Below are 18,145 nucleotides of genomic sequence, written 5' to 3' on the forward strand. Positions count from 1 at the left end.
TTATCGGATATATGATTTGCAAGTATCTCTCCCATTCCATAGGTTGCCTTTTCATTCTGTTGACAGCTTCCTTTGTGGTGCAGAAGTTTTTTACTTTGACGTAGTCCCGCTTGTTTATTTTTGCTTTTGTTGCTTTTGCTTTTGATGTCAGATTAAAAAAATCATTGCCAAGAGCTAAGTAAAGGAGCTGATTGCCCATGTTTTCTTCTAGGGGTTTTATGGTTTCAGGTCTTATTTTCAAGTTTTTAATCCATTTTAGAGTTAATTTTTGTGTATAGTGTAAGATAATGGTTCAGTTTCATGCTTTTGCATGTGGCTGTCCTATTTTCCCAATGCCGTTTATTGAAAAGACTGTCCTTTCCCCGTAGTATATTCTTGGCTCCTTATGCATGGGTTTATTTCTGGGCTCTCTTTTCTGTTCTTTAATCAATGTGTCTGTTTTTATGCCAATACCATACTGTTTTAGTTACTATAGCTTTGTAATATAGTTTGAAATCAGGGAGTGTGATGCCTCTAGCTTTGTTCTTTTTCAAGATTGCTTTGGCAATATGGGGTCTTTTATGGTTCCATACAAGTTTTAGGGTTGTCTGTTCTATTTCTATGAGAAAATGCCATTGGAATTTTGGTTGGAATTGCATTGAGTCTGTATATTGCTTTGGTTGGTATGGACATTTTAACATTGTTAATTCTTCCAATCCATGTTCGTGGAATATCTTTCCATTTGTTTGTGTCTTCTTCAATTTCTTTCATTAACGTCTTGCAGTTTTCAATATACGGGTCTTTCACCTCCTAGGTTAAATTTATTTCCAGGTTTTTCATTCAGTTAGACTTTTTAAATTACCAATGAGTTTGAGCAGTTTTTCCTACACATTTTGGATTTTTTTTAGTTCTTTTTATGTCAATTACCTGTTATAGCCTTAGTCTATTGTTCTATTGAGTATTTATGTTTATCTTGTTGATTCATAAGAGCTACTCTTATGTTGTGGAAATTAACCTGTATTTCTCATGTATATTAACAATAGTTTTTCCCACTCATTTTTCTTTCATTGTTATTTGTGTGCTTTTTTTGACCAAACAAAAATTAAATATTCATATTCTCAGACCTATCCATTATTTAAATGATTTCTGGCTCCAGTGTGTTTCTGGGAAAGGACTTCTCACACAAAGTCTATATATTATGTAATATTCATCTTAATTTTCTTCTACTACATTTATGGCTTTATTAGTCTACTTAGTGTACCTTTTACTTTAGAATAAGGTAGCAAGTAGATTGATTTTACTTTTTTCTAAAATGTTTACCCAATTATTTCAACATCATTTATTACAAACTGCATCAAGTTTTTGGTTTACTCAAGTCTTACCTTTTATCAGACAGGTTATGATGAAAAGGAAACACTTAATATTTAAGTGTACCTTTGACAATGTTAATAACCTAAAGCTCTTTGGTTTTAATAGAGGTCTCGTGGCAGAATCAGCAAATCAAAAGTTCCAGAAGGGAGCGCCTCCCCAGTTCCATTTCCTCTGAAGAGGTCTGGAGGGACTACTCCTTGGATGAGATTGAGAGAGCCTTTTGCCAAGAGGTGAGAGTGTTTTCCTAGTGCCAGGGCCGTCTAAGGTGTGAACAGAGAAAATGGACAACTGTGGAAAACCATTAGGTCTGGGCATTATTTCCAAAATTTGCTTTGATCCTACCTCCGCCCGCCCAAGCCCTGAGACCTCCTCCATCCCCTCATAACAATCGTACGTGGATAACAGTAATGTGCTGAGTGGCTGATTCTTAAGTAACTCCTTTGTGCTACTCACATACTACATCTAATAAGAAATCTTTAAGACCTATAAAGACAGGATACGACTTTATTGAGTAAAATAAAGGAGCACTCAAGTAAATGAAGTGATCTTTTTTAATTCTTGGATTGGAAGATTAAGTATTAACGCCTGCTCTGGCTATGTCTGGATGGAGAATGTGTATATATATATATTTTTTTTTCTTTTGAAAAGTTATAATAGAGGGCTTATTCTATCATACAAAATGTATTTTATAAAGATATAATAATTAAAACAATATAGCACTGATGCGGCAACGGACGTTCAAATTGACTTAAAACAGTAGTTGGATAATGAACTAATATTTATATGTGAATTCAGCATATGCTGGGAGGCGCTCCAATAAAGTGTAGTGGGGACAAGGAGTGGAGTATTCGATGATTATTATTGGGATAATTCACTAGCCAGCCATTTAGAGAAAAAAAAAGCCTATAATCTTCCACTCTTCACACCAAAATAAATTCTGTATGCCTCAACTATTTAAATTTAAAAATAATATGGGTGAGAATTTTTTAATCTTGAAATTTAGACTTTTTTTTTAAGCATGAAGTAAAGTCCCAAAACCATAAAGAAAAAGATTGATAAATTTGACCACGTTGATAAATTTGACCACGTTACAATGAAAAAGCTTTTGTATAGCAAAAGTTTGTATAAACAAGTGGTAAACTTGGCAAAATATGTCAACATAAGCGACAGATAAATAATAACTCTTCCTAACATAAGTAGGAATTTTATAAACTATTAATATAAAATTTTCAGTAGAAAATTGTCAGTGAGAGAAAAATTAACAAAAGTCAATGTTGCTAAGGGTATTGGAGAAGTGAGCACTTGAATATACTGTTAGTAAATTGGTAAAACTCGTTTTCTTTTGTTGTTGTTAATGAATTTATTGTTTTCATAAAAACATGACCCTTACATAATACATGATCATTACAAGAAATGTAAGCAACTCTGAAAAGTACAAAGAAGAAAGTAGTACATTATTCAAAATCCACCACCCAGAAATAATCACAGGCAACATTTGGTGAACATAATTCCGGGCCTGTCTTTAGTCATATGTATAGAAGGATGGCTGCATTGGTGGGGGGTGGGTGGGTACATAGATAGAAATAATGTTCTAAGAAGAGAATCATGCTCCTTTTTACAAATCAGGCATATTTAATTTAAATGTCGTTGAATTTACTGGAAGTAAAGAAATGTCATCATCACCCTCATAATGAACCCTTTTTGGGTGCCTGTGTGCCAGGCAGCGCTGTAAGTGACCCCCTTTCCAGTCTTCACAGCAGCTCCATGAGTTAGGCACTATGAATATCTCAGTTTCAAGTTGAGGAAACTGAGGCACGAAGAGGTTTGATGACTTGCCCAAGGCCACCGTGCCAGTCAATCCTGGAGCCAAGTTTAAACCCCATGTCCTTGCTCGCAATGCTGTCCTCAAGTGAAGCCGAAGATGCTTCTGAACTTTGGATGAATATTTCTATACCACAAGAGATATTAGGTCCACAAAGGGACTTTGAGAACAGAAGAGAGTTAAGAAAACCATCAAGAGTAGGAGAAATTATGGTGTTTCTGAAGGAAGTCTCAGTTACAGGCAGTGCGGGCTGACTCTCTGCTATCAAACTCGTGACTGGCTCTTCCCGGGTCTCTTCCCACCTCACAATTTTCACTGTTCATATTTTGTTCTTAGTCAGCGTTTGGGATATTTACATTCTGTGCTGTTACCCTAATTCCCCTAGTTGTTTGCCTTCGTTTTATATTTACATGGATTTAATGCGCATCACTATATTCAATGCTTACCATGGTTTATCCCTTTCAGAGTTTTTTATTTTGATTTATTCTTTAGTTGGATGGATTTCATTGTCAAGTAATTTCCTTAAGAAAGGCTCATGGGTGCTTTATTCCCTTTGTTTCCGATTTTTGAGACTATCTGCCTTTTTACCAGAACAAGGCCTTGGCTGGGTATAATTCTTAAAAGATAGCCTAAACGTACTTTCTTTTCCTCAAAATGTTATAAGTATTTTTCCATTGTCTTCTGGCATTGGGTTTTTGAGAGGAAGCCTGAGGTCAACTGATTTTTTTTCCCTTGTAGGTGATTTTTTTTTTTTTTAACCTGGACGCCTAAAGTATTTTTTCTGTATCTTTGAAATTAAAAAGCAAAACTAAACTGTCTTGGCATGGAGCAGTATGTCACAGTTTCCTGGGACACCGTGTGCTCTTCAGTGTCCAGATTCAGTTCTTCATTCACTTCAGGAAAATTTCCCCTGTATCGTGTCACTAAAATCTTCTGCCTCTCTCCATCCCTCTCTCCTCCCCTCCCTCCTCCTTTCTGTCTTTCCTTCCTTCAGCAGTATTCCCAGGTGTCCCTATATTGGATCATCTTTCGTCTGCTCTCACATTGCTTTAATCCTTTCTCCTCTGCCTTCACTGAGGTTCTTTCAAGCCGCTCCTTTACTGTTAATGTTACTTTCAGCCTTGTCTCTTTCTCTTGCCGTGCTAGTTTGTTTATTAGGTCCTGTAATTGTTATTTTTGTTTTCTATTTTCTTAGCCTTGAAATACCCCTTCTCATCTCTTAGATTGTTTTATCATCTTGTCTTCAAGCTTTTCTTTTAATGAATTCATTTTCTTGTTTAATCCCTTTTTATGGCATGAAAACTTTGCAGGTGATGTGTTTATATATATATATATTTTTTTGCAAAGGCACTGTTTCTGTTTCACTCCCTGCTCTTTTTCTAAAAGCTCTTGAACAGTCAGAGACACTCCCCTGGAAAAAACCTTATCGGAGACCAAATGTCATTAAGATATTAAAAGTGGATGTCATTAATCTAGTAAGTACACTGAGGCCGTCCTCCGCGTCTGGCCTGGCTTCTTTCTGTGAGAATCTTCCCCCAGCCAACCTGCTTCCCTGAAAGAGAGATGGGCAGAGTCAGCTGCATTTTGGGTTAATTTTATGCAACTTTCTAAGAAGCTTAGGCCCTGTGATTCTCTAAATATAGAGATTTTCCCCTTAGATTTCCAATATTCCTGTGCACTCTAAGGAAAGGAAATGTTAATGAATCTGTTTCTTATTCCCTTAGTGGATAGAGACTCTTGTACATATATTTCCACGTTCCAGCAGCTTTTTTAAAAAGTCACCCTTTCCACCAAGTTGGTGGTGATTTTGTTTATCTTCTTATCCCAGTTAGCAGGAAAAACTGAATTCAGACAAAGTGGAGAGTATTGGAAATATTGGAGAATATTATTACTCAATAATAAACAGCGGGAAAGCCTTTGGAAGCAAAACCAATCTTCATGGTATTTTTATGAGTCATAAAAATCCGTGGTTAACTTGCTTTACCGAATTTTAGAAGTCCCAGAAGCAAAGCTCATTCACCCTGGTTCTTTGTCATTCCCCCTTTAAAAAAAAGAATAATTAAAGAAATGCTCAAAGTGTGCTGTGTTTATGCAATCCTTATATTAATAATTTGGCTTACTGTTAAAGCTGCTTCTATTTTTAATAAAGTGTTGCCAGCGTTGTTGTTTGATTGGCCTGACTTCATCAGGGGAAGCGTGGCGTGGGCTCACCGTAGGAGCAGCTTGAAAGTATATTAAGAAAGATGCATCAAACTGGCAGACCCACCGAGTATTTTTAGCTCCGAAATTTGAGGTAGAGCTATTATAGGTGCTGGTTTCCCCTGAGAAACTTGACTGCCTTGTCAACTGAGTTGCTGTGACTGGGGATGCTGTTTCATAGTGAGCTCATCAATTAAACATTTGAAGTTCAGTACATGCCATAGTAACCTTTTTGATCAGTTTTTGGAGAGGAAAATGTGACGAGGTTTCGGTAGAGAAAAAAAGAAAGGTTGCCTAGCTCCGTGAAGTTGCTTTCTCTGAATGCAGCCCCTTGTGTTAATTTTGCAGCTTTCCAAGTCTTACGAAAAGGTGGAGAAGGCCCTGAGTGCAGGCGACCCCTCCAAAGCTGGCCACGTCTCTTTGAATTACCTGAAGGTCGTCCTCGACACCTTTGTGTACCAGTTACCCAGGAGAATTTTTATCCAGTTAATGAAAAGGTAAGCGTCCCATTGTTTCCCTGACATCTTTTTCCCCGAACATCAACCAGGAGAAGAAGGAACAGCTTCATTTATTTTTTATTAATGTTTTAGACTTTTTTATTGAAAATTTCAAACACATGCAGAGGTAAAGAGAATAATGTAACGAATCGACTAATGTGCCCACCACCCAGCTTCAACGTTCCGCTCACGGTCAATCATTTCATTTCTGCTCCTGCCCGTTTTTCCTCAGCTCCAGATATTTTTGAGACAAATACCAGACATCATATTCCACTGAAAAGTTCTCACTATGTCTCTCTGAAAGATAAGACCTCTTTTTCAAAACATGGTGAAAATACCACTTTTGCACCTAGTAGAATTATCATTAATAATACTATCCGGTCAGGGATCAAATTTAACTGATTGTCTCATATTTTCTTTTACAATTTATTTGATTTGGAATCCAAGAAAGACCTGAACATTGTAACTGACTGATTTGCTGCAATTCTTTTTGAATCAATCGGGTCCCTCTCTATTAGTTAATTTTTCTGTTATGATGTGTCTGTAGAAGTCCGATTGTTCGTTATCTGGAGTTTCTTACAATCTCTGTCTGACTGATTGCAGCCCACAGCGACATTCGATGTGTTCTCCCATGTCCCTCAGCCCCCTCCCCCTGAAGTGATAGACATCCAGACTCATGCACAGTTTTTTGGCAAGAATACTTCATAGGTGGTGACAAGCGTAGAAATATGGACTAGTTGTCTCCCTTTTAGTGCTGTTAGTAGCCATTGTTGACCACACCTATATCCATTAATTCGCTAGGGCTTGGAAAGTGCTGACGTCCACGGCTCATTTTTGGTTTGAGTACTTCTGCAATGAAAACTGCCCTCTCCAACTATTTGGTAACAATGAGACAGTTAGTACAGAGAGGGCAAGCTGTCCTTGGTTCTTTGCCTTCACTTGGTACTTTCAGGGTTCCCTAGCATCCTCCAAAAGTGAGCAATGAGTGATTTTCCTTAAAAAATATTATCATGAACTCATGAATGTAAACGTATTTGACGTGTTTCAATTCATTATGGTTATTACTCTCATTGATGCTGAATTTGCTCCCTCTTGACCAGGGGGAGCCTTTTTGTCTTGGCTCCTGAGTCCTGTTGGTGTGACCCTAATAGTCTCTAGTAACTCTCTTGCTTTCTGGGGTGACAAAAAGCTCCAGGCTCTTCTGCTATATCTCGTGCCCCCAACCTGGAGTCAGCCATTTCTCCAAGGATCCCTGTTTCCTTTCAGTTGGAAATGGTATCTATAGACTGAGCTCTGGGCAAGGCATACTGTCTTTGATTTACCTGGTTTCCTGTCCAGATAACTCAGAGACCCTTTTCTCAGGGGGAGTAGGGTTGAGGCTAGTAGAAAGATTGTCTTGTGAAACCTGGACAACTGGGGGACTCCTCGGGCTTGCCTAGAAGGGAAAGGCACGAGAGAAGGAGAAGGAAGACAGGATTAAGCTGGATCCATTTTCCCTCGCACTCCTCTTTCCTTCTCGTCTCTGTCTCTGTCCAGAGAGAATCACTGTAACTACCACCACGGCTTCTAGAGTGAAAAGCGAAATTTGGCCCTAGGAGTAAATATTTCCATGGCTGAGAAAACAGCTCCGTTGTCCTGCCTATAGATGATGAAGTTTTTTAGAAATTACTTTCTTGGACAGCTAAAAGTTATATAACCAATTCTTTTTTAATTCATTTTCAAAATTATGCAAGTAATAGGAGCAATAATAAACATCAAAACCAAAAAGTCACCATCCACCTTGCATAACAAATTTACTGTTTTCATTTTTCCACATTGTCTTCCACTTTGTATCTGTATACATTTATAATTTTTAAATGTTTGCAATCAAAGTGCATCTACAGTTTTATATTGTGCTTTTTAAATAGGAATGCATATTATAGACATTCTTCATATTGGCTTCATAGTCTTCAAAATTATAATTTTAATGGATGCATATTGAGTGCTTTTCTCTGCCAGACATTGTGGGAAGTGCTAAGAATGCAGAAATAAATAACAAATGGTCCCAAGCCAGAGTGGCTTACCAGAGTGACGATGGCTATGAAAACTATGGTGGGTGCATAGAGAGAGCAAATTAGGAGGCTAAGGGGGTCAGGGTCGTGCTGGTGTACACCCTGTTCTGGCCAGGGACCCAGGGGCATCTGAGTCGTGCCGTTTGTTGCATTTGCCCAGAATTCCCAGTGGAACAGGGCACAACAGGCAGCAGTGAGATGAACGCCCAAGTGCTAGGACTGTGAATCATAAATTACATATGGCTCCCGGGGCGCACCCTGTGAGTGAAGAGTTGTCGAATCTTCCTGGTCAGTGCTCCCCTGTGATTACCGCCCCCCCTTCCCCTCTCGTGTCCATGGTCTGTCGTGTCTAGTAGTAAAACACTCAGCAGTTTTCATTTGATTAGTGTTTGTCAGGTCTATCTTTTCCCAACCTTTCATTTTCACTCTTTTGTTGTCATGTTTAGGTGTGTTTCTCGTAAAATAGCATACATCTATATTTTAAAAATCTTTGCATCTGTAACGGTCAACTGTAGTCTTTTTCCGTTCATTGTGATGGATAATGTTTAGATTTCTCTGCCCCTGCCACTGTATTTTTTACTCTCTGATTTCCTCCACTCTTTCTTTTTTCTTTCTCTATTGTGTTTGGTCCTGTCGGCGTTTTCCTCATCACTCTTTTTCCCTCCACTGCCTTGAGACTTAAACATTCTATTTCTATTCTTATAGAGGTTAACCTTAAATTTTGAACATGTGTTCTAAACTTATTTATCAATGTTTCTACTGTCCTGAATAAAACAGGCACCTTCAACTTACCGTGTTACCACTGGTTAGGGTTTGTTCAGGCCTTGTTTTGACAGGACCTGAATTTGTCATTATTATTATTATTTTTTTAAAACAGTCCGTGCTTGTTTAGCTTTTCCCATGTTTACCAGGCTGTTTGCTCAGGCTGCTTCTTAATCCCACTCGTTCCTTCTGAAGTCAGTCTCCTGAAGTGCATCCTTTGATGGTCTTTTAGTGAGGCCCTGTGAGTGGTGGTAAGCTCAGTCTTTGTTTTCAAAAATGTCCATTTCCCCCTTGTTCTTTAATGAAGATTTCACAGGGAATAGGATTCTTGTTTGAGATTTATCTTCTCTTAGCACCTTGAAGACGTTCTTCATGGTCTTCTGGCTTCTACCATTGCTGTTGAGAGTCTGCTGTCTAATTGCCAATACTTCATAGGTGATTTTTTTTCTTTTTCTGGTTGCCTTTAAGATTTCCTCTTTATTTTGGTTATTTTACAGTTTCCCTACAATGTGTCTTGGTAAAGATGTCTGTTTATTTAACCTTCCCGACCCATACTGTCTCACTCTGAGGATTAGTCTCTTTCATGGATTTTACAACATTCTCAGCTATTATTCTTTGAATGTTGACTCCACCCTGTTCTCACTGGTCTTTTCTTCTGGAACTCGTGTTAGATATATGATGGACCTTCTTATTCCATTTCCCATGTCTCTTAGTCTCTCTTTTTATTTCCCATGTCTCTTTCTCTCTGGGCTGCATTCTGACTATTTTCCTAGAATTGGTTTTGGTTCATTAGCTCTTTTCAGCTGTACCATATCTACTCCCAGTCTTGCGCAATCCCAGGTCTCCTAACCCCACTGGACATTAAAACCCCCGCCCTCAGAGCCTAGCTTAACTCCCAGGGCTGCCATTAGCAGGCGCTGCTCTGTCCAGTCTGGTAAACCCTGGAGGTTGTGGAAATAACTCAGGATCTTACTGCTCCAGAACGGGTTCCCTCCCTGCTTCCAGCTCCTGTGGATTTCCCTTTCTTGTTTCAACTTCAGCTGTATGTTTAAAATAACTTATTGATATATTTATCCCAGTGGTTGTTGATATATTTGATATATTTCTATGTGATTAGACCAGGAGGTCGTGGGGAGATTCCCTATGATGCCAGAAACCTCTCTTTAGTGTATTCATGCTGGCTAAGAAGTTAGAAAAGTCTTCAAAGAGTAAACAGAACAAAGTTAAACCTGTGAGAGGCAAACAGGAGTTTCCTACATGGGTAGTTGGAGAGAGACATTGCATCCAGAGAAAGCAAACAGCGTTTTCAAAGGGGCTGGTCTGATGTGGTCACGATCAATTGTTAGGGCTCTTTAATTTTATATGCCAGAATGTTTCAACCATTTACCATCACTTGAGTCTTTAGGTTCTTAAAATTTTACATATGTTTGTTTGTTCATTTCTTCAGTCAGTCAGTCAACAAACAGTTCTTGAGCACTTATTATGTACCAGGCACTGTGCTAGAGACTAGGGGCTCATTGGAGAATAAGACATGATCCCCGCCCTCAAAGAGCTTTACCCGCCAGGTGGGGCGGGGTTGGGGGGACTGATAATCAATGAATGTGTCAGTAATGAAATAAAACATACAGGGTCGGCTCCGTGGCCGAGTGGTTAAGTTCTTGCGCTCCGCTGCAGCGGCTCAGGGATCGGATCCTGGGTGCGGACATGGCACTGCTCGTCAGGCCACATTGAGGCGGCATCCCACAACCCACAACTAGAAGGACCTGCAACTAGTGATATACAACTATGTGGGGGGGGGGCGGTTGGGGAGATAAAGCAGAAAAAAAAAGTTGTTAGCTCAGGTGCCAATCTTTAAAAAAAAAAAAAAGAAAGAAAACATGCAATGCAAGGGGTGCTGTGAAGAGAATCAGCAAGGACTGTCATGGAGAATAACAGGGAGGAGCTCAGGCTAGTCAGGAATGCTCTGGAAAGGCCTCCCTGAAAAGGCGAGGTTTCACAGAGACCCGAGAGGTCGGGGGAGCAGCCACAGGCAGAGCCCCACGTGGCCCATTCTGGGGCAGAAGCCAGCGTACCTGGAGCCGAGTTGGCAAGTGGGCAAGAGGGGCGAGAGGTGGGGAGGAGAGGAGGCCCGGGCCCGGGCAGGACTGGGGTTCTAGTGGGTGCAGGTCGCAGGCAGGCTCTGGGGGATGGCGTCGTCCCTGCTGCTAGAGGCCCCATCCGCAGGCACTTGCCTTTCCCTTCGGCAGACGCTTCTTTCTCACAGTGTGTTTCTAAAGGTCAGACCCAAGGCCGGAGTGTGAACGATTTCACGAATTTTTATAAGGATTGCCAAATTGTTCTCTCTAAAGATAGTGGCAGTTGACGTTGCCATCAGCATTGTGTGAGTGTTCTGGTTTCATATTCTTTCCAGCGTATTAATGTCATTTTAAAATATTGATAACTTAGGAGGTGTGAAATGGTGCCTTGTGATGGTTTTAATTTATATCCTTGGAGGGGTGTTGAGGTTGGACATTTCCATGAGCCTGTGCACGGATCCTGTCTCCCCTGACGTGAAGCCTCTTTGTGTCCTAATGAGTTCATGGCCCCACTGATGGTTTTTTAAGTCAGTTTTATCACTTTTTGGTTAATAATTTTTCATAGTTAGATAATTATCACCAGATAACCCTTTTCTGTCGTAGGCATTGCAGCGATTTTTCCAGATTGCTATTTCCCTGTCATTCACGTGATACCTCATTGTTTCAGAGTTTACATTTTAATATAATCAAATGCATTAATCTTCTTCTTTTGGAATGTTTTCTGTTGCTTAGAAATCTATAAATCATCATTCTTACCCAGGCTTGATAAAAATTCTTTCCTACTTAGCTTGTCGTTCTTATTCTTTGAAAACAAAACACTTGAATCCATCCTGACATAAGGTAAGTATCCAAATTAAAATATTTTTTTGAAATAGATCATCTATTTTGCCATCACCACTTGTTAAATGATCCTTTCTTTACCGCTTGTTTTTGATGTCTGCCTTGTCGTATGTTAAATTCTATCCATGATTTGATCCAATGAGTGTTTCTACTGTATTCCATCAGTCTAGACTTCTCTTGTCCATGGATGTTTCCATATAGTGTTCTGTCTACAATTGTCCATCCAGTTGCCCTTTTATCTTCTGTTATATACTTAGAGAGAACCTTGGGCTCCCCAAACTGTCACCGTTACTTGTTTCTCACCTATTTGCTGAATTTAGCTGGTGATTGTTGAGGACTCACCACTGGTAAGGCCTAAGAAGAGAGAATTCCTGGCTCTTACCATGGAAGCACGGGCCTATGGAAAATGCATTGGAGGCGGGACTGGTGTCCTGCGGCGAGTGGCACTGGGGGTGGGCCTGGCCCCGGGGTGGTGCTGATGTCCCTCTTTCCTTTGCTGTCCTCTAAAGCCCCCGAGAAGGTGACACAGTTAGGAGACCTGGTATTGCTAGAAGTGAACGCCCTTGACTCCCCTTGACGGTCACACTCACAGCATCACAAGGAACCATAATCCATCTTCTAAGTTTAGGTTTAATATTTTTGTTAACTTACCAGCATGAGTCCCTGATTGCACTGGGAAAATTCTGTATGACTTTTGTATTTAAAAAATGATTTAAGAGTTCACTAGAAAGCCTGTACCTGAATGTTCATAGCAGCTCTATTCATAATTGCCCCAAACTGGGCCCAGCTCACATGGACTTGAGCAGATGGCTGCTTAAGCACACTGGTGCATCCATACAATGGAGCACTTCTCGGCGGTGAGGACTGAACCACTGATGCATACACACGGATGAATCTCAGAGACATTCCGCTGTGAAAGAAACCAGTCTCAAAGGTTGCTGCTGCGTAGGAGTCTGTTTATATGACATTCTGGTAAAAGGAAGCCATTAGGAATGAAGAAGAGATCGGTGGTTGCCAGGACCAAGGGCAGGGAGAATGTGACCTCAGAGGGTAGCATGAGGGAGGATGTGGGGTGACGGAGCTGTTCTGTATCCTGAATGTGTTGGGCACACAAATCCATACACATATTAAAACTCATAAGAGTGTACACCAAAAGAAACAGTTCATTTTACTGCATTTTAATTGAAGAAATAAATTTTAAAGCACACGCTTTTTTTTTTTTTGTGAGGAAGATTGTCCCTGAGTTAACGTCTGTGCCAATCTTCCTCTCTTTTGTGTGTGAGACACCACCACAGCATGGCTCGAAGAGCAGTGTGTAGGTCTGCACCTGGGATCCAAACCTGTGAACCCCAGGCCGCTGAAGCGGGGTGTGTGAACTTAACCACTACGCCGCTGGGCTGGCCCCAACATGCTTCTTTTATTAAGGCAAACAATACAGGAGAGAATAAAGAAGGAAGTAAAATAAAATCTAAATTCTCACACTTAACAAAATGATTTGAGAAATTATTCTTACTATCCAATTTATTAATGGATAGTACAGAAAAACAGGTATCTTTTGGAGTTTGTTATATTTTTTTAAATACTGCAGGTTTCAGGCCTAAATTAAAACCCTAACAGCTTGGTAATGAGGCATAAAATCTTGATCCAAATGATATTTTAGAGACTTTAAAAGCTACTTTCTCTCTCTCTTTTTTAATGTAACGGTAGTCTTTAATTGAACAGCTGACTTGACCTTTATTACTAACACGCTGTGCTTTTCAGTGTTGCCCAGTCTTTTATTAAAATAGATCTATTCAAAATAAAACCTGCATTGAAACATGAAGAATGAGGTTTGAGGGACAGTTGAGAGGCTGGGATAAATGCTGTCACTTGCTGTGACTTGAGTATTCACCAGAGACTGTCCTTCGTCCATCTGTCATGTGAGCAGGTCTTCATCAGAAGCATCTCCTGGGGAGAATTCTCCCACTCACGCTGGGAACATTAGTAACCTGGCAGAAGCCATGCAAACAGAAGAAATAAGCCATTTAGCCCAAATTATAGGAAGTGTAGAAACAATACCCTGGGATGTATTTTCAGTTATTGCCCAATACTTTTAAACCCACACTTCTAGGATCTCTTCTATTTATATGACATTCTGGAAAGGATAAAATAATAGGAATGGAGGAGAGGTCTGAGGTTGCCAGGGCTGGGCCGGCGAGGCTGTGCTCGAGTCGGGCAGCAGCAGGGGGCTGTGGGGTGACGGAACTCCTCTGCATCCTCTGTGGTCTTCTGAATCCTGACATCCTTGGTCAGCTGCCAGGCAGAAATGAGATGGCACGTGAGTTTGTTGAAGGATCTTTTACCTAAGTGGGGACAGGATTAAGTGACGTCAGTAGATGGGGAAGCATTTATCTGCGCTAGGCCTGAAGGGGCAAGAGAGGGAGCAGTTACTGAAAGGAGCACAGAGGATAGCTGAAGGAGAGGGTCGCCCAGCAGTGGATAAGGTCGTCAGTGGAGTGCTGCCCTTGGCAGCCTGGGTCCTTAACCAGGCAGTAGCCGGCTCAGCTTTAGCGACGAGACGTCCCGATTTTTAAACAATGCCCAGCCTCCGTCCCTGCCTCCGTGACCGCTTTGTGTGGAAGCCCATGAAGAAGCACCGAGTTGCCTGGGGAAGATGACTGACTGGCATGCCAGGTGCCCTCTCCTCCTGTTGCCCACCAGGGATGCTGTCTAGTGGGCACTTACCTGGGCCATAAATACCTTTACATGCTGTGCTTATTTTCTGTGGTGAGACAGCAGTCTACACTGTAGCCTGGGTCTTGTCAGCTGCTTTTTTTTTTGCTCTTTGCCCCACCCAAAACTGGCAACCTCGTGAGGTATCCAAAGCTGGATCCGAATAGCAGGACAATGTTGTCTGCAAAGTCAGAGACAGGCTTCTAGCTTGTGCCTCTCTTTGTGATGGGTGGCACACGGCCTGACAACTTGTCTTTCACTTCAGAGGGACTATTCCAACACACCTCAGACCTCTGGATCCAGAAAATACCAGAATGGCAGGCCCCTAACTTTCCATGGGCTTTATCTCCTTTGCTCTGACACACACATATGTTTCTGAGGCCTCTGCCTCCTCACTAGATCTAGTTAATCTAATAATATCATCAGGATGACCGCCAGTGTGATGCTTACAGTGCATCATAACTGTGCAAGCAGAACCCTCTGGGCAAGCCTTGATCCGAGCTCCCTCACATTACCTTAAGGCAGAAAGCAGGCGAGTGGAGATAACCTTGAGATAAGATTGTGGAGGTATATTGATCTCCCTGCTGTATAAAGGGAAATTCCTATCTGCTGATAGGAATTGAAAAATCAGCATTTTCTATGTCTATTGCTGCATACCAGATGCCAGGGGCTATGTCGATTTGCATGTGTGACTGGCATCATCACTGATTAAATTTGCAATAATGCACAGTCATTTTCCAATACCTAAGTAGCTTTTGCATCAGCAGACAGCAGATTTGAATGGGACTACGGAGAAGTCAAATGCACCGTCTCTGCGTTTACTCCAGGGGAGTGGTACTACTTTTTGTTTACTCTTTTGTGAAGGGTTGAGTCTTCTGTGGGTCCTTCCGACCGTCATGGCCCTTGCTCCATGGACCAGAGAACCAAGGATTCGGTGAGGATTCGGCAGTGACTAGGAGTATTTATGCCCATTGTGTATTCTGAGCCTAGAGAAGTAACCACCCGCTGAGTCTGTATTTTCTCTGGATCCACTGTGAAATGGACTTGGGCTCTGTTGGTCACCTCCAGAAGCCTCCACTCTGACCAACAGACCATGCTGGCATGTTGGCTCTCCAGGGTTATCATGGTTCAGAGCTACTGTCTAATGACCATGAATGGTCTAGGTAGTTTCCTTCCCTTAATGCAGAGCCACCTTGGTAAATGGCTGAAGGATCTTTTGGGCAAGGTTTGAATGAAGATTCTTTGGACCCTCTGGGCAAGATTCAAAGGGAAATTCTCAGTATGTGTCTATGGCTGCCTCGCAGGTTGTCCTCTAAGATATCCAGACCCCCTTGACTGAGGAGCTCTGGGTCTGTGAACTGGATCAGGTCTGTGACCTGGGCAAGAGGCTGTGAATCCAACGTTAACGACTCAAGTCAGGCTTCTGCCCATCAGACCCAGAATTTTCTATATATTCTGCACGTATCAGGCGGCACTTTAGTCTTTCCGAAGGACCCTTGGTTAGTTAACTAGTGCCAGGCATCCTTGTGGGTCGGAACGCCCTGATTACGCTGTGACACTGTGTGAGCACTCCCGAGCTGTCGCCGTGGGAGAAGGTTTCCCGGTAAGAGCTTTGGTAGAGAAACGGTCACTGTCAGTGGCCCGACAGAAGCCGCCGGGGGAATACATACCCCAAGCTGTCTTTTAACCCCTTCTCAGGTTTCAGTGCCTCTCACCAATGAACCTAGCTAGAAGCCGAGGGCAAGAGAACCCAAATAATACAGTCTGCAGAGGTCAGCCCTGGGTGCAGAGCGTGGAGGAGAAGGGCCGGGTGAAGAGAGGAGCTGGAGGGGCGCACAGAAGACCCAGCACGGGTGGTTTCTTCATCGCATCCCTGTGGCAGAGAGTGAAGATGGCGAGCCAGGTCATGGGAGGGCGGACTGCAAGTCGGGAGGCATCTCTGGGTGCTGTTTTAACACCCTGGCGGTTAGGAACCAGCATGCTTCTCAAATGTTCTGAAATGTGTGTGAAATCTGCAAAAAAAACCCTGTTCATGTGATTCTTACTTTCACTTGTTATTCATTATTTCCTACCCAATAATTATATTCTCAGTACAATTTAATTGAGAATAGATGTTTCTCTAGAATATTTTCAAGTGCAGTTGGAATGCTAAAAACAGGTTCCAACATTAAATACATTTGGGAAATGTCAAGTAGGTTTCTTGTCTGTAGGATATTCATAGCTATTAACATGTTAACTGAACACCATGAATATCCACGAAGGGGATATGCAGTATTTCCCAAACTCATTTTGTCTGCAGAACAATGCTGCCCTCGATGGTCATCGTAGCAATGTGTCTGGCTCACCTCTGTGCTCCCACTGCCACCAGTCCACTTCAGGCCCTCGCCTCTTTTCTCCCAGACCCATGGCTCTGAATTCCCGTGTCATGGCACAGTGGATTGGGTGATATGTTGTGAAAAGTGCAATGTGTTGCAAGGGATTTATTATTTACCAATAACAAAGTTAAAGCATGGAAACGGTTTTGTTTTCTGGTCAAGAACAGCCGTTGTCCCGGAAGTAGCCCCACCTGCAGTTACTGGCGTGCCCTCATCTCAGGAAAAGAGAACCATGGGACGTGCCTATAAGCTCGGCAGTAGGTGTGCATGCGCACGACTCACGCTAAGCTGGTGAGATGAACGATTGTTGTGGGAAGCGAGAGTAAGGGCTCCTTCTGACAGGGAGGAGGCGGGGTGGCAGCACCCATCTAGCAAGGGAGCCGCTCGGACAGGGCAGTGGCAGTGCGGCCAGAGGCTGGACAAGCCCCGCACCATCGTTTCCTTTCATTCCTACACGAAGCAGTTCGAGCCTCTGTCTCACGTACTTTGGTCATCTGCACCTTCCTTCTCTCCCCCAGAATTTATTTGGCTTTCTGGGGGATTTCTATTTTATTGGTGAGTCCACCCTGTGTCCTGTTTCCCTTCTGTGACCTGTGAAGCTTGACCCTATGGCTGCTGTCCTTGGCGGCTCCTGGTGGGGCCCCCAGAATCTCGCTTCAGAAGATCCTTAGAAATGCAGTGTTGGTGGGTTTGGAGAAGAGGATGCTGGAATCATTGAAGGAGCTTTTTTCTTACCAACACATTATTTATATCAAAAACAAATAAACCAATTAGAAATCTCGACGCGGGCCATGAATGAGATAGGCTTGGGGGACAGAGGATAGCAGGAGCAGAGCCACCCCAGATGGGACAGTCACGGAAGACTTCTTGGGGAGGTGGCATTTAAGATGAGCTCTGCACCAAGGCATCAGAGACGAGGAAAGGAAGGCTGCCGTGTGGGGCAAACCTGCAGAGCACCGGCCACCTTGTGTTCATGTGGGAGGAAGAGCACCCCAGGCCAGCAGCGCCATGCGGGGCTCTTCACAGAAGAGGGAACCTAGTCTATTTGAAGACAGGAGCGAGGAGAACAGGTTAGCAGACAGAAATCAGGGGGTTACTCCTGGACGTGTTAAGTTCGAGATGCTTGTGAGAAATCCAAGTATTGATGTCGAGTAGGCTGTTGGAAGCTCAGAGAAGTCCAGGCTACAAATATAAATCTGAGCATCGACAGCATGCAGATGGGCATAGATGGCATCTAAAGCCAGAAGAAGGGGGGAGGTTGCCAGCGGAGGGCATGTGGGTAGAGAAGAGAAGTGAGATGGGTGTTATTAGCATTTAGGGCCTAAACAGAGGAAGGAGCCAGCCGGTGAGGCGGTTAATTTCTCGCCCTTGTTACAGCCTCCTTTTGTCTTTTATCATTGCCGTCCGCCCCGTCGCAGGTCTGCCCATCCTTCCAGCTCAGACCACTCTCCTCCTGGCTGAG

The 18,145-nt window shown here is 42.4% G+C and overlaps 1 protein-coding gene across 6 annotated transcripts in view; it reads left to right on the forward strand.

The window, feature by feature from the left end:
* Positions 1–18,145, forward strand: part of EFCAB6 (EF-hand calcium binding domain 6) — a 233,096-nt gene that overhangs the window by 73,986 nt on the left and 140,965 nt on the right. For all 6 annotated transcript variants that reach the window (XM_046645983.1, XM_046645988.1, XM_046645986.1 and 3 more), the window contains 2 exons: positions 1,456–1,580; positions 5,720–5,868. In XM_046645983.1, the coding sequence (XP_046501939.1) occupies positions 1,456–1,580; positions 5,720–5,868 (274 nt within the window). The remainder of the gene's footprint in view (positions 1–1,455; positions 1,581–5,719; positions 5,869–18,145) is intronic.

The sequence above is a fragment of the Equus quagga genome, chromosome 19, assembly GCF_021613505.1.
Source record: "Equus quagga isolate Etosha38 chromosome 19, UCLA_HA_Equagga_1.0, whole genome shotgun sequence".
In the NCBI taxonomy this organism is placed as follows: Eukaryota; Metazoa; Chordata; class Mammalia; order Perissodactyla; family Equidae; genus Equus; species Equus quagga.